The sequence below is a fragment of the Lichtheimia ornata genome (genome assembly GCF_029851405.1).
Source record: "Lichtheimia ornata isolate CBS 291.66 chromosome Unknown scaffold00101, whole genome shotgun sequence".
In the NCBI taxonomy this organism is placed as follows: domain Eukaryota; kingdom Fungi; phylum Mucoromycota; class Mucoromycetes; order Mucorales; family Lichtheimiaceae; genus Lichtheimia; species Lichtheimia ornata.
Window position 1 is genome coordinate 47,486 of NW_026695421.1, and position 22,917 is coordinate 70,402.

At 43.3% G+C, this 22,917-nt stretch overlaps 5 protein-coding genes across 5 annotated transcripts; 2 read left to right on the forward strand and 3 right to left on the reverse strand.

The window, feature by feature from the left end:
• Positions 1-792: 792 nt before the first annotated feature.
• Positions 793-5,594, reverse strand: O0I10_011814 (uncharacterized protein; the record flags this gene model as incomplete). The annotated part of the gene is made up of 13 exons (XM_058491776.1): positions 793-1,519; positions 1,577-1,753; positions 1,832-2,198; positions 2,267-2,317; positions 2,371-2,413; positions 2,476-2,714; positions 2,771-3,413; positions 3,492-3,946; positions 4,014-4,208; positions 4,274-4,405; positions 4,462-4,708; positions 4,770-4,857; positions 4,924-5,594. The coding sequence occupies 13 exons, from the start codon at positions 5,592-5,594 to the stop codon at positions 793-795; spliced, it is 4,035 nt and encodes a 1,344-aa protein (XP_058337469.1).
• A 2,880-nt stretch (positions 5,595-8,474) lies between these two features.
• O0I10_011815 (uncharacterized protein) lies at positions 8,475-9,119 on the forward strand (the record flags this gene model as incomplete). Its single annotated transcript, XM_058491777.1, has 1 exon — positions 8,475-9,119. The coding sequence occupies one exon, from the start codon at positions 8,475-8,477 to the stop codon at positions 9,117-9,119; it is 645 nt and encodes a 214-aa protein (XP_058337470.1).
• A 2,050-nt stretch (positions 9,120-11,169) lies between these two features.
• On the forward strand, positions 11,170-11,655 carry O0I10_011816 (uncharacterized protein; the record flags this gene model as incomplete). Its single annotated transcript, XM_058491778.1, has 1 exon — positions 11,170-11,655. The coding sequence occupies one exon, from the start codon at positions 11,170-11,172 to the stop codon at positions 11,653-11,655; it is 486 nt and encodes a 161-aa protein (XP_058337471.1).
• Positions 11,656-12,483: 828 nt separating this feature from the next.
• On the reverse strand, positions 12,484-16,129 carry O0I10_011817 (calcium-translocating P-type ATPase, PMCA-type; the record flags this gene model as incomplete). Its single annotated transcript, XM_058491779.1, has 5 exons — positions 12,484-12,979; positions 13,042-14,659; positions 14,721-15,312; positions 15,382-15,612; positions 15,683-16,129. 5 exons carry the CDS (start codon positions 16,127-16,129, stop codon positions 12,484-12,486), a joined length of 3,384 nt encoding a protein of 1,127 aa, XP_058337472.1.
• Positions 16,130-17,190: 1,061 nt separating this feature from the next.
• Positions 17,191-21,000, reverse strand: O0I10_011818 (uncharacterized protein; the record flags this gene model as incomplete). Its single annotated transcript, XM_058491780.1, has 12 exons — positions 17,191-17,280; positions 17,373-17,485; positions 17,562-17,626; positions 17,692-17,797; positions 17,862-18,094; positions 18,159-18,981; positions 19,037-19,303; positions 19,358-19,553; positions 19,676-20,254; positions 20,310-20,347; positions 20,420-20,708; positions 20,776-21,000. 12 exons carry the CDS (start codon positions 20,998-21,000, stop codon positions 17,191-17,193), a joined length of 3,024 nt encoding a protein of 1,007 aa, XP_058337473.1.
• Between the last annotated feature and the right edge of the window lie 1,917 nt (positions 21,001-22,917).

Sequence of the window (22,917 nt, forward strand, 5' to 3'; positions counted from 1 at the left end):
ATGTGAGTATGAGCTTCATCAAGCAACATGTTTGGAGAGTACCTTAATCAAGAGCCAAACATCATCACAATGACAACAATGACAATGAATGTAGGATAACAAAAAAGAACGCTAAAGATCATGACACATGTATGTTAGTACATGGATCGCCCGCAGAAGTGCTACCCACCATGGCATATGAACTCACGTCAACTGTGTCTTTGAGGGTACCCGGTATCCAAAGGGAGATAGGATGGAAAGAAAGAGATGTGTGAGAGTAAAACGATGGGCGACAACATCCCTCTTGTTTATATTTGATTGGCGGGCGTGGGTATTACTGTGATGACCACAAAATGGAGGAAAAAGAGTGATGAAAGGAATGATGAGCTGATAAATTGAAGGGGTCGCCTCCACAAAGAGACTTGATGTGATTGATTGACCATTGTATAAATCAGGAGGATCAGAGGTAAGCAATAGGACAATATCCATTATCATCAAACAATGACAACGGTCTGTTACTACTAATATTGCTCTGCTCAATGAGACTTTGTTTGTGTAAGTGTACATCTCAGAAAGGGAAAACACCTTCATCGATAAGCATAGGATACAAGCGTAAATGCTGCCAGCTACCACAGCTTCCCGCATGGCGGCATGTAATATTAGCAATAGCTGACAAAACCAACCCCGATAGGTATCAGTAACCCACCATTTTATCATTTAACATTGCTAGTACATGCGTCCATCATAAAGATAAATCAGTTGTATGTATTACATTGAGAGTGTACGGGTAAATAGAACAAAGGATGACTATTATTAATGTGTTGCCTCCAGTGATTGTTGTCGAACGAGAGCAGCATACTCAGCATCGAGTTTGAGCAATTCCCAATGAGTGCCTTGTTCAACGACGCGTCCTCCCTTGATCACACAGATCAAATCAGCTGTTTGTATAGTACTCAATCTATGAGCTATCGTCAAAGTCGTCCGTCCTCCTTCGCTGATGATATTGTCAATGGCTTGTTGAACCAGCTTTTCGGATTCACTATCAAGGGCTGATGTTGCTTCATCCAACAATAACACACGAGGCTTTCGGATCAATGCACGTGCAATAGCAATGCGTTGTTTTTGACCACCCGATAATTGAGACCCCTTGTCGCCCACTCTTGTATCATAAGCATCAGGCAATTCGGAAATGAACTTGTGGATGTTGGCAGCACGGCATGCTTCCTCGACTTGTTCTCGGCTGACTTGTTGACCTTCAAGTGCACCGAAGCGGATGTTTTCTCCAATAGTCATGTCAAACAACACAGGCTCTTGTTGCACCAAACTCATATGGCTTCGTAGGTTATGAAGGCTAAAGTTCTTGGTGTTGTAATCATCCAATCGCACAGTGCCGTCAATCGGGTCGTACCAACGTTGAAGCATGCTGATGGTTGTTGATTTTCCACATCCCGAAGGTCCAACGAGTGCAATGGTTTGTCCGCTTTTGCCCTCAAGGTTAAAGTCGCCATCAAAAATAGGGATATTAGGTCGAGCAGGATATCTAAAACCATCATGTCAATAAAACCATCCTACGTGCATGCATGATAAAACCATGTACCTGAAAGTGATTTCCTTAAATGAAAGATCACCGCGAATGGTAGACGATTCAGGTTCAATGCCTTCAACATCAGGATCGATACGTGATTGACGTTCCAATATCTCGAAAGCAGCAATAGCAGAATTCTTGGCTTTGGCGTAGGTTGCCGTAAATGTGGATGAACGACCCACACCTTGACTAAATAAAAGAAAGAGATAGTCATTAGCTCATGTATATGATACTTCAAGATACCAAGAAAAGGGAACGATACATTACGCAGTAATAATCACGGCCATCATTGCAATCATCATTTGCTCGAAATTGATCCAGCGATTGTCAATCAATCGAACGCCTGCATAAAAGGCAACTGCGTTGGTGTACATGTTGATGCCTTGTTGGAGTGCATAGCCAATGGATGAGAGATAGGCTTTACGCTTGGCAAGTCGATGAGGATGTTCTAGAGCACGATCAAATCTCAACTCGAAATGTGCTTGTTTGTTGAGAGCTGCCACGGTACGAATTTCCTTGATGGCTTCACCAGCAACCTCGCCACTTTGCTCATGTGCCTTGGCCGTCTCATCTTCAAATCCACGTCTGATTTTGGATTCATAGTACGTAGCTGCGGCAATGAATGGACCCATACCTATAAATCAAGACGATGATGAGTGTGACAAGGGATAGATGACCTGCAACAATAATCCCATTACTTACACATAACAATCAAGGTCAATGTCCAGCTTTGAACAAAAGCGATCACCAAGCCTAGAGTCACAATTTAGTAAAACAGTAGTATGAATGAGCCCATTGTTCCTTACCAGTGACAGCGGTCGAAATCAGCTGCATCACATCGCCCCACACCTAAAGATGATAGCACCATCAGTGATATTGATTCGATGGGTATGTACACGAGGATTAGTTACCTTGGTAACAAGCTCATTGACATTCTTGGCATCGATAGCAAGTTTGGATGTCACGGCTCCCATGCTATTTTCATCTTGATCAAAGAATCCAACTTCTTGTTTGCAATAGGCACGGAACACGGCAGCTCGTAATCGTTCTGTGTAAAGTTCACCAGCGACTTCGAATGAAGCAATTTGTGCCGCAAAAGCAAAGAAAGACGCAATACCCAACATGACAAAGACGAAGGCATAAAGATTGGCTACAAGACACATGTGAGTGATCATGGTCGTACATCATAGCCAAAAGAATACATACCTCCTTCCATAGGACCTGCATCTGTGTTGGATGGATTGAGAATCATGACGGTGATGATCTTTGCAAAGATGAGAGAGAAACAAGGGAATACGGCACCAGCGACAGCAGCACCCAAGATACCAACAGCCATGTACTTCCACTCTGGTCTCATTTGCATGATGATCTTTCCAATGGGAGCCTTTTGTTTCATGCGATGCTTGCGGTCCTCTTTTTCCTTGCGAAGCTTGATCTCAAACGCATCGATGGATGATAAAGTACTCATTCGCACAAGATGATCTGATTTGTTGTCTCGTTCAGCTTCAGCTAGTTGCTCAATCTTCTTCTGCTGCTGCAATAGCTCTTCGGTCTCCTTGCGTAGCATTTCCTCCTCATCGATATCATCCTCATCCTCGTCATTCGCTCCTGCTTGCTTGGTAGCAATTTTCTGTTTACGCACAAGCTCTGCATAGACGCCGTTCAAAGCCAACAGTTCATCATGGGTGCCCTTCTCCACGAGATCACCTTGCTGCATGACGCAAATGAGATCGCAACCACGAATGGTGGACAATCTGTGAGCGATTAGTAAAGTCGTCCTATTCTTGGATGCAGCATCGAGGGCACGTTGTACAAGTCGTTCGGATTGAGTGTCAAGAGCTGAGGTTGCCTTTGTATGTGGAAGTGGTAGTACAATGGATGATGGATGAGTTTAAGATTGCATGAAAAGAAGCGGGCAACAATTTACCTCGTCAAGTAACAAAATGCTGGGATTCTTGAGGATGGCACGTGCAATAGCAATACGCTGCTTTTGTCCACCAGAAAGCATACCTCCTTTTTCACCCACTAGAGTGTCATAGCCATCGGGCAATTGTGATATGAAGGTATGGCAGTTGGCTTGCTTGCATGCTTCAATAATCTCCTCACGTGATGCTTCATAGTCGACTCCCATCAACAAGTTTTGTCGAATCGTCATGTTGAACAAGACAGGCTCTTGACTCACAACACCAATGTGATGGCGTATATTCATGACATTCATATCCTTCAAGTTATGACCATCAAGAAGCACTTGTCCACTCACTGGGTCATAGAATCGTTGAATGAGATGAACCGTGGTCGACTTGCCAGAGCCAGAGGGTCCAACAAATGCAACAGACATCCCTGGTTTGATGGTGATCGAGAGGTTCTTGAGAATAGGAATATCTACGAGAAGACCATTGCATAAATGAGGGATCAAGGCGTGGGGATACCTACTACTACTACTACATACCTGGACGCGTTGGATAACTAAAGTTGACATTGCGGAATTCAATCTCGCCAGCAACCTTTTCCAATTTGAGTCCTTCATCTTTGTCGGTGTCGATATCAGGAACACGGTCAATTGTGGCATATATTTTATATGCAGCACCACATGCAGTGGATACAGCCGACAAATTAGGTGGCAACTGAATCAAGGTCATTGCAGCTAGATAATCCCATTAAGTAGTTTAGTATACAAAGCACATACATAAAGAGATCTTTTTAAAGTACCTATCAGCATGGAGAAAAAGACAATGAGCACAAGATCACCCGTCATCTTTCCTTCAGCGACGAGCTTGCCACCATACCAAAAGGACAATCCATAGGTGGCAAACAACACAAACAGGAACACGCCAAAGCCCACTGAATAGATGTTGTTAGCATGAAGTACATAACAATAAAATGGGTTGATTGCTTACCTCCTAAAAAGACACCTCGACGTATACCAGCAATACGAGCTTTAACCAATGCCTTTTCATAAAGCTGTGCAAATCGTTCTTGAAGCGTAAATGCATACACTGTGCGTAATCCTGATACTGCTTGCTCGACAATGCTACCTGCATCAGCATATGCATCTTGGACGTTGAGTGTAAATTTGGTAATAGCCCAGCCTAAAGCACCACCCACAGCACCAAGTACGGGGAGGGTGGCAAGGATAATGACCGCCTAAGTATATGTTTGTATGATGAGCAAGAGGTACATGTCGACAATGGCTTGCTAACATTACCAAGTTCCAGCCTTTGACAAATGCAATGATAAACCCAGATACGAATGCACCGATGCACATGAGGAACAAGCCAAATTTTTCAGAGATTCTACATAAAAAATGGGGTATGAGACCATAGGTATCATCTCTTGTGTAGGAATTCATTACAACTCACCCATCTTGAATGAGCTGTGTATCAGCGGCAAGGCGTGTTGTGAGTGATCCTTCTTCAGCCATGTCAAACCAACCCAAGTCTTGACGTAAAATAGCATGAACGTAATAACGTCTCAATCGTCGTGTCTGATTTTCTCCTGTCATGATCCAAAAAGATTGGGATATATAAGCTGCCACCAATTGAGCTGTACCAAGGTATACGAAAATGAGGATCAGATCGTGGGTTGCATCCAGTACACTGCCTTTTCCTTGCATGATGTCTTGAAAAGCAGCTCCGGCATCGGCCATAAATTCGCCAAAAAAGACAATCACCAATGGATGCATGGCACCGACACCAAGTGAAAAGAATGCAGCAGTCCCAATCATCAGCAACTCGAGCTTTGTTGCAAATCGAAATAGGCGATGGATAGGTATAGCTGGCTCTTTTTTCTTTTTCTTTTTTCCTTTCCTTGTTTTCTCCTCCTTTTCATCATCATCATCATTAGACAATGAGGTATGATCTGACTTTTTTTCATCAAGCTGTGTTGGTATGGTTTCAGCAGCGACGATCGTTTGTGGGGTATCACGTTCGGCTAAAGGGGCATGTTGTTGGTGAGAAGAAGGTGTTGCTGCTTTTTCCTTGATCTCGCGCACCGTGTTGGATGATTCTGATGATGCTTCAGATCCAGCCATGCTTCAATATAAAGGTAAAAGGAATACACAAGTAGACAACGACAACAGCAGATCAAGGAATTGTTACTGTGGGTAACTTTTTTATACGGGCAAACCGGTCCTTGGATTTACCCAACCAATGAACGGGTTGATGTGTGTTATCCACGCACATCACGTTGCAATTTTTCAACACTCGGCGCCTACCCCGCTCTGTACTTCCAAGTGGTCATGCCAGGTGTTTGTGTGTGTGTGCGTGTGTGTATGTGATTAAGGAATCACTGTTTTACCTTTCGGCTGTAAGGTTCACCCATATCTCCTCACGACAAATTCGTCAATGTTCGTGGTACACAAGGTACAAAGGTGTCCCAGAGCATGGTCCTCAATTCAAATTGGATCTATTCAACCCATGTGGAGGCTATCTGAAATTAACTTTTTGGTTGATCATAGAATAGCTAAAGTGATCTTGATCCCCTTCCCACATGTCGCGAATGCATGCATTCTGCATGAATGTGATTTGAGCGGCGCATGGAACCTTAAAATCTGCCCTTCTTTTGATCCAGGTGCACATGTCCTTTTCTGGAACACAATGTGGCACATGGGGTCAATGGTGTTCTTGCGTAAGTCATTGTTCCCCGGGATATGGCATCCTTTTTCCGATGATTTGGAATATGTACCCACCCTAGTTATGGTAGCAGCCATGTTCTTTGAGGCCGTGTACCACATCCGCCATACAAAATGCCTCTTTTGTGTGTGAAAATTTCCTCAACAAGTATTGCTCACCATAATGGAAAATGGATGAATGTGACTATTTGATACACAATGAGTTGTCAAGTAACATGTTTATTTAAATAACCAAAACTTGCATATGAATACTATAGTAGTAGAATGCTCCCTGAACAGCGTCTTCACCCGATTTGGATACGGCAAGTGGTTCGTCACCATAGCCGACGGATGTCATTGTTGATGAAGTCCCATTATGGATGCCATCTTGCTTATCTCAGAAGCTGATTTGGACTTATGTATCGAATGTTGTGAGAAAAGAAAAAAAGCATCTCAATACGATGATCTGAATGAACCAATCTCGCTTTCCAACCTTCAATCTCTGTTTTCCCCCTTTTCAATCCGGAAACCAACCAAGCGATCCACATTTTAAACATATGAGCTGATAGTGCGATACCCTTCTAAACATTATGTTGAATCCAATTTTCATTGATTGAAAGAGTTGAAGAATAGCATATGGTAGTGTGGATGTTTATCAAGTAAGTATGATAAAGGAACAGTATTGTAAATTGAACAAGGTATGGGTGTATCACATAATGGGTACTAGGGATAATGGTGTCATTGTATTCTTGGTTGCTGCTGCAGTCATACATATCCTTCATCCATGATTGCATTGACTTGAGTATTCCAATGCCATGCGTGGCTGTAAAACGCCTTTCGTCCATGCCATCCAATCCATCATCATCCTCATCCGTATCCATGTGACACGATCCATCCTGCCTGCTGACGACGTACCAAGTAACCAAAGCAACATTCCACAGCACTTGAATCCGTCCATCCATCATAGCCATTGCAAGTCCAATATGCTCGTTAAAAGAACCATGCCATCGTTTCCTTTTCCATCCGGCTGTTGGTCAATTCTTTCTTGGTCATTTTCGTGGTAGGATAACCAGGTGAAAAGTGCTTGTATTGTGGTGTATATGATAGCTGATATAGAATCATCCAAACCGACTCGTGTGTATTGAAGCAAGTTGCTAGACGTAAATAAAGTTGCTGCTATACAACGGCTATCTGCTGTTCACGCAAAGAAGGCTCCAAGAAAGGTTGCTACGAGTAACTTAATACAATGGAATAGCAACTGCTGTTACGTTTGGTCGTGGTGGAGGTGTGCAAGAGCGTGTGTTGTAGGAGAGTGACAAGGTTGTAAATGCTGCTTGAGCCAATGGAGTAAAGAGGATACCAGTAGCAACTGCTGGAAGGAATGCAGCTAGGTTTGGCTGTGGCAGAGGATTGTGCAAGGGGAGGTCCAGTGTCCAGGAATGTAATGGGGTGCACACGCCATGGATTTGCTCTTCAGTCAAAGACGATCGGATCCAGACAACTATAGAATGGACATGATGGGTCGAAACAGGGCAATCGTTCGCAGCTTGTAGTTGTATACTTGAATGGGGCCAACAGTTGAGAATGGAAGAAAGAGACAAGGACGAGCTGGAAATTTATGCATTACACGCATCCTTTTAACATCATCATCGTTACTCCTTTCAACAATAAATGCCCTACTCATGTTGCGCCTATAAGCATCGTTTTTCATATATTGCACCTTCACGATTAGTGGACGTCTCATCCTCTTTGAAAAAGTATCTGCATCCTTCATGTAGTATATCACTTTTATCACCTCTCCTTCCCATCGCTGCATTGCTTCATACATAAAGTTGTTCCATGCCACATACCCGAAAGAAAAATGGCGTCAACATGTACCATGCAATTTTTCGTGCTTTCACATTCTGTGCATATGTGCCTTTGACTGTGTGGCGGTATGTGGCGGAGATCATTGCTGCTACATAATATACTCCAGTTACCCCTTTATTTGATGCTATCGACGCATATTAGAAATACGCTAATGCATGTCAGCCAAGGGGTGTTCTTTGGGTCGATGGTGCAAAAGCATATGCATGCTGCATGAGGAGTGGTATTGTGCAGGATGTTGTTGACTTACCGGTATTGCCAAGGTACTACCTCGATTTACCCCCACATCGTGCAGGTGGAACACCTATCGTCATTCAATACTACTCCTGTTGATGACGATGGCGTGATAAAGTAGCCACTAATACAATATAAATACGCCCATACGTCGTCGTCTGACACATTTCTTCACCCATTCTTCTTTCACAGTAATATAAAATGCATCAAGGACGCTATTCCTCATCGGCTTTACTGTTGCTCTTTGCTTCCATCATGGTTGGATTTGTTGCACCGCCTGTAGTTGCTGCCGAAACTCACGTATCCAAATCGAAGGAGGAAGCCCTGGCCTACTGCAACAACATTAAACCGATGATCGAAGGTGAAATCTCTCAACAAGCCAAGTACACCCATGGTGTAGTGTATCCTGATCAACAAGGGAACGATGTTTTCTACAATTGTGGCTATGAAAGAGTAGAAGAAACCGGCATTAATAGGTCCAAGAAAGATTGTAAAAAGGCCTCGATGAAATACAAGGATACCCCAGACCCAAACTTACGTTACGAATGCCTTTGGGATGGTAGATGGGCTTTTGTAAAATGCGTCCAAGGAGAAGATCGTCTATTTTGTATACCTCTAGAGCTTGAGGAGTATCTACAGAAGCATCCAGAGCTTCTTCGTACTTTGGTTGGGCGACAATTCAGGTCTGATGATGTTTTCGAGAGTCTACAGGAGGCTTCTGAATCGTATAACAACACGCGAGAAAAGCTGCGCAAGATCTTACGTCGCGCATTAATCTATTACCATGGCTCCAAACAGAAGTTGGTGGATGGAATTAACAGCTTTTTCGGTACACAAACCAATTAATCCTTGTCAACAAACAAAAACCATTGGGAAACGTTGAATGGAGCTGAATTAGCAACGTCGCCTCAATAAACGTTTCGTAATTGATGCAACCTGATACATTTACGCATTTCGAATATATGACACACCGCTACATAAATGGAAGCAATCTTGACGAGAATGTAATAAGTAGAAGGTCGACTCGCATAAACCAATTTGTATATGTAAACCCACCAGTAATCAATTCAATGGAGAGATCACTTCACTTTTTCTCTTCTCAAGCTCATCCCACTCCTCCTGTATCACAAACGCCATATACTTCTTGCATGACCGATAACCGAACCACCTTTATTATTATGTATTCCATCTTCGAAGCAATAGTATGTAATCCACAAGCTAGCAAACTGCAAGTGCGTAATAAATAAACAATACTTTATTTCATCTAGCTATCTTGCTGCCATCCTCGTCTTCGTCCTCCATCATCATTCGTACTCGTACTCGTCACCAGTCGTCAATTTCCTCGTCACCCCCAATATCCAAAAAGCACACGAAGTAGAAAAGACTGTGATCTTGCAAGTTTCTTTTTGAATCTCGTTGTCGTTATCATCATTGTCATTGTTGTGATAGCATTGGGTGTCAAATATGCAGTCGGACGATGATCGTTGTACATGCTTGGCAGGTTCCACAAGGATGATGATATTAACTCTCATGAAAAAGTACAATACTGTAGCTGATTGCACCAATCGTCCAGGGTGATAACGTCACAGCCAAGTCGACAAGAATACATAAGAACAAGGGTCTCTTCCCACATGTTGTATACGTTCAGGTCCTTCCATTCCCCCATGCACCAACGAAATATCCATATCCATATGCCATAAGAAATCGTATGTATTGGAGTGAGTTGCTATACGTATATAAAGCTGCTTCTATACTATGGCTATATGCTTTTGACGCGAAAAGGCTGAAAGACTCGTTACTGCAACCAGCTGAGACAATGGAATAAGGTTTGCTTAATAGTAGTATCTGCTGATACATTGGGCTGTGGCAGAGGATAGTGCGAGAGCGTGTATTGTAGTGGGGTGCCATGCTTGTGAAAGCTATTTGAGACAATGGAAGGAATAACAACTGCTGGAAGGAATGCTGCTAGGTTTGGTTGTGGCCGAGGATTGTACAAGGGGAGGTCCAGTGTCCAGTAGGCAGTAATGGGGTGCACACGCCATGGAGTTACCCTTCAGTCAAAGACAATCGGATCCAGGCAACCATAGAATGGACATGATGGGTCGAAACAGGACAATCGTTCGCAGTTTGTAGTTGTAGTTGAATGGGGCAACGGTTGCGAATGGAAGAAAGAGACAAGGAAGAGCTGGAAATTTAGGTTTCCTCGGGAAGCTACATACAATACACACATCCTTTTAGCATCATCACCGTCACCCCTTTCAACAATAATGCCCTACTCATGTTGCGCCTATAAGCATCGTTTTTCATATATTGCACCTTCACGATTAGTGGACGTCTCATCCTCTTTGAAAAAGTATCTGCATCCTTCATGTAGTATATCACTTTTATCACCTCTCCTTCCCATCGCTGCATTGCTTCATACATAAAGTTGTTCCATGCCACATACCCGAAAGAAAAATGGCGTCAACATGTACCATGCACTTTTCATGCTTCCACATTCTGTGCATATGGGCCTTTGACTGCGTAGCGGTATGTGGCGGAGATCATTACTGCTACATACTATACTCCAGTTACCCCTATATTTGATGCTATTAGACATATATTGGAAATACGCTAATGCATGTCAGCCAAGGGGTGTTCTTTGGGTCGGTGATGTAAAAGCATATGCATGCTGCATAAGGAGTGGTATTGTGCAGGATGTTGTTGACTTGCTGGTATTGCTAATGTACTATCTCGATTTATCGCCCACATCATGCAGGGGGAATTCCTATCGTCACTCAATACCACTCCTGTTGATGACGATGGCGTGACAGATTAGCCAACAATACAAATATAAATACACCCATACGTCGTTTAGCCCATTTACTCTCATATTCTTTTATTACAGTACTACACAATGCATCAAGGACGCTGTATCTCATCAGCATTACTGTTGTTCTTTGCTACCATTATGGCTGGATTTGTTGCACACCCTGTTGTTGCTCAACTTCACCTAGTCAACTCGAAGGATGAAGCCCTGAAATATTGTAAAGAGAAAGAAGGACCAAGCAACCCAGAGACCACGCTCGGATCATATTACAATATTTATGCAGTGTATCCTGATCAACAAGGCAACGATGTTTTCTACAACTGTGGCTACGAAAGGGTAGAAAAAACCGACGTTAATAGGTCCAAGAAAGATTGTAAAGTTGCCTCGAAGACATATAAGGATACGCCAGTACGAGACTACCGTTACAAATGCTATTCCGATGGTAGATGGGTCCTTATGTTTTGCGACCCCGCCGACGACTGTCAACCCCTGGATCCTGAAGATACTGAAAAGCCCAATCCTGTTAGGGAGATGCTAGAGAACTTGTTACTGAAATTGAAAGGCGAAATATAATATTAGCTTAATAAACTATAACGAGGCCATGGGTTACTCGCTTTGCTCGTAAATATCGATTTTTCGTTGAATGGCTTATCTTCAATCTTACCTGTTAAAGCTTACATGCAAGTGTGCTTTATGCTGTATATAATAGCTGGTTTAACTTTACGTAGGAAAGGCGACATGATTCCATTGTCGCATACATCATGCCTACAATGTGCTGAAATAATTTTCCAGAACGATGCAGATCATTGCGTTGAAGGTCATCGTCATGAACACGGTACATTAATCGGTACTTGTACCAATTCATCACAGTGACTTCAGGACTATTCTGAGCCTGAGAACTACTTTCAATGCACCATGCTGCGTCACCTATCATCCTAAGATGCAGAGGGTCTCGTTTGTGTAACAAAAAGTCTAGAGGACGGCAATCGTATTGGTGGAGAGTGCATGATAGAAGGTACGAAGGTCAGCCTGTGATAGCTGCATGGAGTGTCTTCAAGTTAAGCATGTATTATTAGTAGGCCAAGGATGATCATTGTATACACGAAAGTACATTGTGTGAAATGATGAGAGTGAAAACGGTGTTGTTTGTCATCAAATTTCCTTCTGGCAATACAAATGCGCGTAGTATCATCACCACCATTTCCCAACGTTGAATCCTTGATAAGGGTGAGCACAGAAAATGGACACAATGGTTTGGTAAAGTAGCAAGTTTATGCAAGTAAGAATCATACAACGTTGCATATGGATACAATATCAGATGAAAAGCAAATAAAAGGGTATGGTACATATGAAAAGAGTGAAATGCTATACAAAATAACGAAAGTTGTCTAGTGCTGAGTATTAATGTTCTTTGGTTACTGCTGGTGGTGGTGATGCGAGTACAGCCGCTCCTGTGGATGGTGAGGCAGCCACGATGCTTGGAATAACAATGGATGCAGTAGCACTTTCACGTCGTGAACCCTTTTTGAATTCCATGACACCATCCTGCACGCGATCATAAGTGTCGTTGCCAGCCAAGTAAATTGAAGGATTGACAGGGCTTGATGGTACATAGCTTTCTCCAAGGTAACGTTGTCGAGTAGCAGGCTTGAAGAAAATAAATCCAAAGGCCTTATCTGGGATCAGTCGAATGAGTGCACCAACAGGAATGGCAAAGAGGCCAACGACGATAGAAAGTGCCCAAGATGGACCATCGATGGGAGTGACTTGGAAAGCGACGCCACCAAAGTTGACGATAATGGCTTGTAGACAAACGCAGAGGAAGAATACAAAGATAAAGAATTGGTTGCGATGGATGTTCGTAAAGATGTTGAAGCTACTGTCAATGCGTCGGCAGCTATTGTAAATGATTGCATTAGTTGATACATTCAGTGCAATGATATCATCGATATAACTTACTTGATTTCATTAAAGATCTGGCAAAACACAAAGGTGTTGAAGACAATGGTTTGAAGTGCTGGATCTTCGGGTGAGTAATCCAAGATACCACCGTAGAGGAGTACAAAGGTGACAACCACTTGGAAGATTGCTTGGCCAATGATCATTTTCCACATCTTGAGAGAAATCAAAGGTGCTGATTTGGGTGTTGGATTGCGTTGTAAAAGTTCTTCTGTCGGTGGATCGGTTGCCAAGGCGAGAGCTGCGAGCGTATCCATGATGAGATTGACCCATAAGAGTTGTACAGCAGTCAACACTGATTTTTGGCTTTCACTGGCAACACCCGAGATAAAGGTAAGGATCACAGCTGTGATGTTGACCGTCAATTGAAATTGCAAAAACTTTCGTACGGCATCATTGACGCAGCGACCCCACATGATGGCTTTAACAATACTCTCAAAGTTGTCGTCCATAAGAATGATTGATGATGCTTCCTTGGCCACCTCAGTACCGGCAACACCCATAGAGAAACCCACATCTGCCAACTTCAATGCTGGAGCATCATTGGTACCATCACCCGTAACAGCCACTGTTTCACCAAGCAACTTGAGCCTCTCAACCAGAATACGTTTATCTTCAGGACTTGAACGAGCCAATACTTGTAGCCGGGGAATAACAGCATCCATCTCATAGGGTGAAAGATTCCTGAAGATGGGACCTTCCATAACGACACCACCCGTTGTATAAATGCCACATTGCTTTGCAATACTCTTGGCGGTCATGACATTATCACCAGTCACCATACGTACAAAAACGCCAGCTTGTTGACATGTCTTGACGGCTTCCTTGACACGTGGACGTAAGGGATCTTCAATACCAATGATACCAATCAAAGTCAATCCATTGTCGGCGATAAGATCCTCATATGGTGTTTCTTCTCCTTGAGCAGCGGTAGTCCATTGGTGTTGATAATCACGATACGCCACTGCAATTGTACGAAGACTATTGCTTGCATAAGATTGAATCATGTGATCAATGTGAGCGCGATCATCCTTGGTCATCTCTTGACGTTTGCCATCCATAGTGAGGATACTTGAGCATAAGCCGACAATGATTTCTGATGCACCCTTGACATGCATACGATACAATTCACCAGGTGATAAACAAATGACTGTTGCCATGGCCTTGCGTTCAGAGCTGAATGGATAAACTTGTTCCACCGGATGTTGTTGTCGTACATTCTCGAATGATTTGCTGCCAATCTCTGCTGCAAAGTTGAGCATGGCTGTCTCGGTCTTGTTGCCCACAATAGCTGGTTGACCCGATTCATCTTTGCCTTGGAATGCTGTTGAATTGACAGCGATACCCTCGTTGAGAATATGGATGAGCTCAGCAGCTTGAGGGATTTGATCAATATCATGCGTGCCGCCACGTTCACTTTCAGTATCACTGGATGCACCACGACGGAAGCGGAAAAAGGATGAGCTGAATGTGCCTGCCACAACGGTCATCTTGTTTTGTGTCAATGTGCCAGTCTTGTCAGAACACACCGTGGTAGCGTTGCCCATTGTTTCACAGGATGCAAGCACACGGACCAAGTTGTTATCCTTGAGCATACGTTGAGTGGCGTAAGCGAGAGCTAATGAATGCTTGTTTAGTCATCTTCTCTAATCATTCAATCCATGTGCATGCATACATACCCAATGTTACAGCCAAGGGTAATCCTTCAGGAACAGCAACCACAATGACAGTGACAACCAAGATCAGGATACTCATCACGTCGCCAACGATTTGAGTCTTATCGGTGGGAACGCCATATCGGAAACCAACAAAGTATCGAATCAACAAGGCCACAAGCATCAATCCGGCAGCGATAGAACCCAACTTTGCAATCATTTCAGCAAGGCCGTTAAGCTTGACTTGCAAGGGTGTCATCTCATCCTCAGTGCGTAGGGCCATCATGGTACGTCCATTGTATGAATTGACGCCAATGCTGGTGACTAGATACGTGCCAACACCTTCAAGAACCTTGGAACCGGAAATAAGGAAGGGATCGGGTGTCGACGTGTGGTGATCTTGTTGTTGCTTGGCTGCCAATTCAGCGCACAATCGCCAATCCTGCTTGCGTACAGCATCTGATTCTCCCGTTGCAGCCGATTCGTCGCATTTGACATTGTGTCCTTCGATAAAGATACCATCGGCAGCCACCACTTCACCAGGTTCCAAGTGCAAGACGTCACCGACCTGAACGTCGTGAATTGAAATCATTTCAATGCAGCCATTTCGTGTAGCCTAACAACATGTGACAAAAGATGAGCATCCCACCAATAATACACCATTCATTGGCATTATTATGTATACCTTGACAAGTCGATCTTCCTTTTTGGCATTCAATTTGCGGAATTGTTTATCCTTTTGAAAGTCATTGATACTTCCAGCAAGAACAACAATGATGATAGCAACGATGATAGCTACACCTTCAACCCATTTAACTCCGGGGATTCGGTTTCCTTGTGAATCATATTCGGGCACCGCCACCGTTTCATAAATGCCAACTGCTAATGATACCACCGAGGCAATAGCTAAAAGGATCTGTAAATAGAGACAAAAGTATAAGAAAATCATGGTTGAATGAATAATAAATCTATCGGTCTATTTTTACCAATGTCTTGTCACGAAAAGCCAATAGCATGAGTTGAAAGATATTCTTAGACTTTGTCTCGGGTAAAGTGTTGTTACCAAAGACTACGGTACGGCATGCCATGGTGTTTGTGTTTGTGGAAGATTGAAATGGTTTTGTTGCATCCGTATCCATGGCAACAGCAGTGGTGATAGTGTCATCTGGGCAAAGACCATTATGCGTATGTGCATGTAAGCCACGTGCTACTCCATCGAGACCACCGTATTGAGATAACAAATGTAAGTTCTTGGGATCCACAAGTGCGGACAACTGAGTGGCGGTGAATGCAAAGGGGTTGGATGGATCGACGTGTGGGGTGAGTAAGTCGATCCCGATTGACGTGTTGTTGCTAGCCGCCGTGATACTTTCAGATCGCTCTTGATGTGATGATGGTGCTTGTAGTTTTTCTTTGTCGCTGCTGCTGCTCATGGTCCATAGGTATATGCAATGTATATATGTATTTACGTAAATGTAATATGTGTGTGCTCTTTATGCTGGTAGTATTAGCAGTGGCTGATGGAATCACCGAGTAAGGAAGGAGAAAGCAACATTAAGAAAAGGGGCTTTTATATGTACTCTAGCTCATCATGTGGGACACAACATGCGGTCATTTTTTTAAGTAGTCCCAGGGAAACTCCAGAAAGATGTGTGCTTTGTTGTGGATATTAATTGACAAATAGAATGAGCGACATGTTCTTTGTTCCTCTCACTCCTCTCCAAGCTACCCATCCACCTCTTCCCCAACCTGGAAATTTGTTTCTTTTTCTTATCCACCGCTTTGCACCCCGCGTACCAGACTGTGGCGTGTAAAATTAGTTTTGTGGGGGTGGGTTGGTTTTGGGGGTGGTGGGAGATAAAAAGAGGATCCGCACAATACACACGCACCGTGCATCTCACTCGTTCGTCATCCGATATTGTTACACAAGAGAGCACGGATTGTTTCTATTTGACTCTTCTTTTCAACGATACCTGAAAGATCGATAGATGCCTTTTCAAGGTCAAGGTATAAAGCACAAGCTCACGTCGACATTTTCTGTCATTTCCAGTATACTCGTTTACACGTTGGCCTTTAAACAACGATCGACACTGGAGCACACCACACATTTTTTGGCTCTTGCTATTATCTCTTTTGTCAATAAAAGAAAACATTAAAGCACATTTGCCCCAACAAACAAACAACATTCCAAGACGTCACCCATGCTTCACATGTTGTTCCATATGCATGGCTTAACCATCCATAGCTTTGTTATGATTTATTGACACTCCCCATGTCCATTCCTCTGTTTCTCTTGCATAATGCTCAACTGATCTCCCATCAGTCGCTCGCCCACACCAAGAAGATTCCACATAGAATGTTACACAATGGAAGCTGTCAATGGAAAGGTACCCTTGCAAGCCAACACAATGCACCCTTTTACTTGATCATGTACACTATCACTACCACTATTGTTGGTCTATGACAATGAATATCCAACCGCTGATTTACTTTTTTACAAATCAAAGAGTGTCCGGATTTCTTTCATCGTGAGCTTGGTATTCTTGATCACACCATCACCAAGTGCACCTTGTACCATTTGAGCCTGCAATATGCGGGAGAAAAGAAGAGGTCAATCAGTTTATCCTTTCCAAAAGTACAACGGCTTGCTTGTGTGTGTGTGTGTGTTTTTTTTACCTTTTTCTGTTGAAGCTGGATAATCTTTTGCTCGATTGTACGATCCATGACGAGTCGCACAACGTGGACGGGAAGACGTTGACCGATTCTGTGCACTCGATCAATGGCTTGCTCTATTGTCATCATCATGATCCCCCATATTAGCTCAACAGCCTTCCATAGAACTTTCAGCAGAGAAGCCATGCATACCTTCTACTGCAGGATTCCACCAGATATCCATTAGGATCACATGATTGGCCGCTGTGAGATTAAGACTAATAAACATGGCAAGAATGTCAATATACAGCAACATGGATTGGTTTCAGATCTCGCATCTTACCCCAATGAACCACACTTCAATGAAATCAACATGACAGTACATTCGGGATCATTCCTTAATGCCTCCAGACTCTTTTCCCGCAAATGGTTAGACATGGATCCATCATCTGAGAAATGACAACAACATGAGTATTATTCAACCAGATGATCCTTGCCATCCAAGATACTTACACCGACAATATTTGAAACCTGATCGACGTAATGGATCTTCCATCAAATCCAACATGGAAGTAAACTGTGAGAAAATAATGGTCTTTTCCTTTGGATGATTCCTTCGTGTCTCGTCGAGAATGTCAAGCATCTTGTTAATCTTGGTACTTGTCGTTGGCAAGGATCCTTCAGTGCACTGCTCTATTTGGGATTGACATGGAGCGCAAAATGATCCATCCGCATTGGCTAATGGTCTATGTAAATAGAAATGAATACACATGGAATGGAATAAAAACGCATGAAGGTGTATAAACTTACCCTCCACATAGTTCACATAGATTTGCCGGGGATGATGAGGATGAAGAGGATGATGACGAATCTAGACCCAAGCTTGCCATGGCCGTGGTATTGGAGGATTGCCAGCCGAGATCAATGGCCATTTTGGCCAAAAGTGCTCGTTGTACTGCAGCTTCGCTGAATTCTTTTCTATTATTGTTGGTGTTGGTGTTGTTGTTACCACCCGTAGCGAGATCCAATGCATCCTGATCAGCTCGAATGGATCGTAATACCAATTGGGGATGATCACATGCTTGGCGGAGTCTTAGTAGCATGCATAACATGTTGAGATAGTTGCGTTCGCCCTTGCCAGCACGAAATAATTGTTCCACGGTCGACTTGGTCTTGGCACTCAACAACTCGTAAAGAACACGCTCGCTCTTGCTGAAATCCAAAACAACATCCTTCTTGTCACGAGATGGTAGCTGAAGTGAAAGCGCCTCGTGCGAGCTCCCCGGTGACCCTGACACGTGGTTTGTCGATGACGATGATGATGATGATGATGATTCTGCATTGCTTGTGTGAAGAATTTTCTTGGTACGTCGCAACATGACAGCCATCAACACCACTTTGAGACGTTCAAAGGCAAGCTCTCCTTGTCCCATCTGAATAGGCACCGAGACGGTCTTTTTGAATGTTTGATAATTGTCGAGGGGCGGAATACGTAAAAAGCGCAAGAGGCTGTAAAGTTCATCCACATGATTCTGCATGGGTGTCCCTGTCAAGCACCATCGTTTTCGAGATCGCAATTCTGAACAAGAGATGGCCGAACGAGTATTCTTATTCTTGATCTGTTGAGCTTCATCTAAAAGACCATTCGTTAATATTTGGTAGATAACAAAGCCGAAAAAATAGCTTACCAAGTACTACGCGGTGCCACTCTATTTGAAACAAAGGACCATAAGACTCTATGGATGGCGAAGCTGGGCTTGGTGAATTGGGTGCACTGCTGGATGGGCTGACACTATCATCGGGTGTAGGTGTAGCTGCTGCCGATGATAATCCTTCACTTGACTCTTCTTCTCCTTGTTGACGTCGTCGGCCTCTTTTGGATGTATTTGGCATATCTGAAGCCACCACTTGATATGTTGTCACCACCACATCATAATTGGCAAACGTAGCAGGATCTATATTTCATGCATGTTAACCAATGTCCCCTTTTGATTAATAATAAAAGTTACCTTTGCTTCGATTGGAACCATGGTATACAAGCACTTTCAATTTGCCAGGTTGAGTCTTGGTGCGAATTTCATTTGCCCATTGTTGAATAAGAGCAAGTGGTGTAACGATCAAAGTGCTACGCCGAGCTTCGGATTCATGTTGTGCCATTGTTGACGCCATCAATGCAATCGTTTGGATTGTCTTACCCAGTCCCATCTATCATCATCATCACCTATAAATCACCTTGATCCCATATAACTTGATATCCACTTACATCCTAAGTATGATATCATATTAGTAAACATGGCTTGTTTTTGTATCCATGCATCACCACTTACATCTGCCAATATACCACCCGAGCTGCTTTCATTGTTTTCTCGGTCTAACATCCACTTGACGCCACGATGCTGATGCGGTAGTAAGGGTACCAAAAGACCATCTATCATGTTGTTGTTCTCTTGGTTGTTGTCTTGAGAAGTAAGCTGCTGTTGTTGCTGTTGCTGTTCTTGTTGTTCATGTGGTTGCTGGTTGTTTGAGTCGTCATCATTAGCTGGGATGCTGTCAAGAAGCTGGGCAATGTCACGTCGTGTCTGCTCAAGCGTATCCATAGAAGTACTAGCAGGAGTACCAGTAGATGAGAATGAAGATGATGAGATAGATGCTGATGATTTGTTGGAGAATGGATTATGGTATCGACATGCTGGATTGAAGAAAGGTGGATCGAACAAGGAGGCACGATGAGCTTCGAACATCCTGAAGACCCACTCCGTGTGACGTGGTTGACAATAAAGAATAATGTAAAGTGGCGTGCGTGCATGATTGGCCTTGTTGCGAGGAATAACAGCATCCCACCAGATCAGCTTGTGATCGACAAGAGGCCCCAGGATCTTGGTATCTTCAAAAGGGACCCAACCAAACTATATTGCTCAAGGTAAGTATTGAATTCTTCCCATGTAAAAAGTATGCACTTACAAATTTCCGCGTTGTACCACGAGATGTTACCGTAAAGGCTATTATTTATAATTCACCTGTCAATCTATTGTCCTTCACACACACACATACCCATTCTTGTATGTACTCACAGTAATTGACATGATCACGTTTCCCTTCAGATATGACATTGACCGGTTCATAATGATCATCCTTGACCAAATCGATCACTCTCACTGTAACAATATCGGTCTTGATCATGCCAATGCACACATTCTCGTCAACTGCCATATCCTCTTGTTGTTGTTGCTGTTGTTGTTGCTGTTCGCCACTCTCAAACGTTGAAAACTGGGTCACCGACTGCGATCGTGCCATGCTTTGACCTGAGAGTGAACGAGGTTGGCGTACAGTGGACATGGTGAGCGGATCGCGGAATGCAGCCTATATAAACAATACACCAGATCAGTTTATCTTTTCTACTGAGAGCTTGAGGAGGACTCGTTCTTACACGTTGCAATCGGGCAGGCAATGAGAATGGGGGTCGTTGGTAATCACTTTCAAGACGAGGGCGCTTGGCAGTGGCTGTAGCTGTTGCTGAATCGGAAGTAGGGGTGGTGGTGGTGGTGGTGGTCAACATGTTGAAATGGCTATTGTCGAGAGTCCCTGAACCGAATCGTTGGGAATTGATGCGATGGGTCGCCTGCTGCTCGTACTGTCTTTCGGCAGGGTTCATGTCGTAGAATGTTTCTTTATCGTTTCAATACATAGTAAAGAAAGAAAGGATACAAGGAGGGAGAAAGAAGAAACAAGAAAGCATTTGCACATCACATGGCCACATCACATGAGCAGAAAATAACCACCGCCCGCCACCACCCACTACCTCCTCAACTATTATTACTACTCTTACTCTTACTACACATGCTCATTGGGATGGTACATCTTATACCTTACACTAGAAGCTATCCACCCATATCATTAGTCCTTTCATTGATTGATACAGTAAATGGGTTTATCTTTGGAACAAAAGAGAATGTTTTACTTTGACCATGTGACCTACACCAGGATCGGATCTTTCCAGTCAAATTACAGTATTATAAAGAGCGACATTTTATGCTTTCCTTTTCCCCCGCTTTAGCTAGCTGCGCAACTCACCCACCACCACCACATCCTTGGATGCAACTCTCTTTGTTCTTACATAGTACCATCTCCTTGTACAGCATTCATTATGATTATGTTAATTGCTATCATCATCCCAATACTATATTCATTGTCTATACTGACCTCGTGTACAAGGTGATTGCTGATTGTTTATTGCTGCATGGGTCATCAGACCTCTATTTCTTTGTGATAAGCGCCGCATTTCGTGAAAAAAAAGGAGTAGAATGTGCCCCAGAAGCGTCAATCCACAAATCGTATTTTACTTTATGTGCATACATACACCGCCATGCGTTTTATTAGGTAACCAAGAGGAGTTGCAATATCGGTTGCCCACTGGAAACAATGAACAATCACAGCCTGCCAGTCAGCTGATGGGTTTCTTCTTCCTTGAATGCAACACTAATATGGGCTGAGAAGCGTAAAAACAGGTCTATGTAATGGTTGTCAAGTGGGTATATTGATAACATTCGTCATCATGGCTATGTGCCCTATAGTGGATGGCATTTTGCCTTATTACAACCTTTAAGCTTTCTTTACATGTTACCGAGTACTCAGATACACCCGATAGTCTACTTTGCCAGCATCAACGTCCGAATGGATTGCATTTCCAAAACGGGGGTGATTCGGCGACTAACCGACCGCGACTTTAAAAAAAAAGTACCCGCTGCTTCCAAATGGCACATGGTAGATGATGCCATACAAAGGTATGCCACGTAGCCGTAGCATCCGCTTGTGATCTTGATTATTTGATCAGGCACATTGCTTTTGATTCAAAAGACACACGCTTATCTTTGCAATTGTTCATTAACCCCCATAACTAGCCCTGCTACTACTGCCCCACATCGTATCATGATTCGATACGCATGTTTGTCAATGACCAAACTTGCTCTTTACCGCATATGCATAGGGTTATATAGTTACACGAAACGTTGCCATGACATAAACGCCTTATCTAGTTACCATGTACAAATGGACACATCCCTATTAGCAGCATGAGGAACCCAAGGCTGCTTTGAATTAGGTTTTTCTTAGGATTCGGCAGCTATCCATCATGGCCTGTGGGGTTGCCTCATTAGGAGCACACCTTTGTTTGGATCTCAGGCGAATGCTTTTCCTTTGTCAAATACGCGCGGAGAAGTAGCCGAATCCCTGGTTACTAATAAACTACACCAGATCAATTGTATCCATGCATTCCCACAGGTAGCAATGACAACCACGTATCCATGACAACCAGTTTCTATGCAACCTTATTATATAAAAAGATAATGATCCATCATGCGTTTATTATGCCCAATCGCCATTTTTTTGGTCTCGGTGTGCGGAGCTCTGATAACCGCGCACTATCGATGTGGAGGGTGTTTTGCCGGCTGTGTAACATGTTGAAAACCTCTATATATTAAGGGCACGCCGATAGAACAACTCAAAGTTGAGCGGCATTCCATCATCAAGTTCTATAGTGGTAGCCACCAACTGAGGCTACAGCATTTGCAAC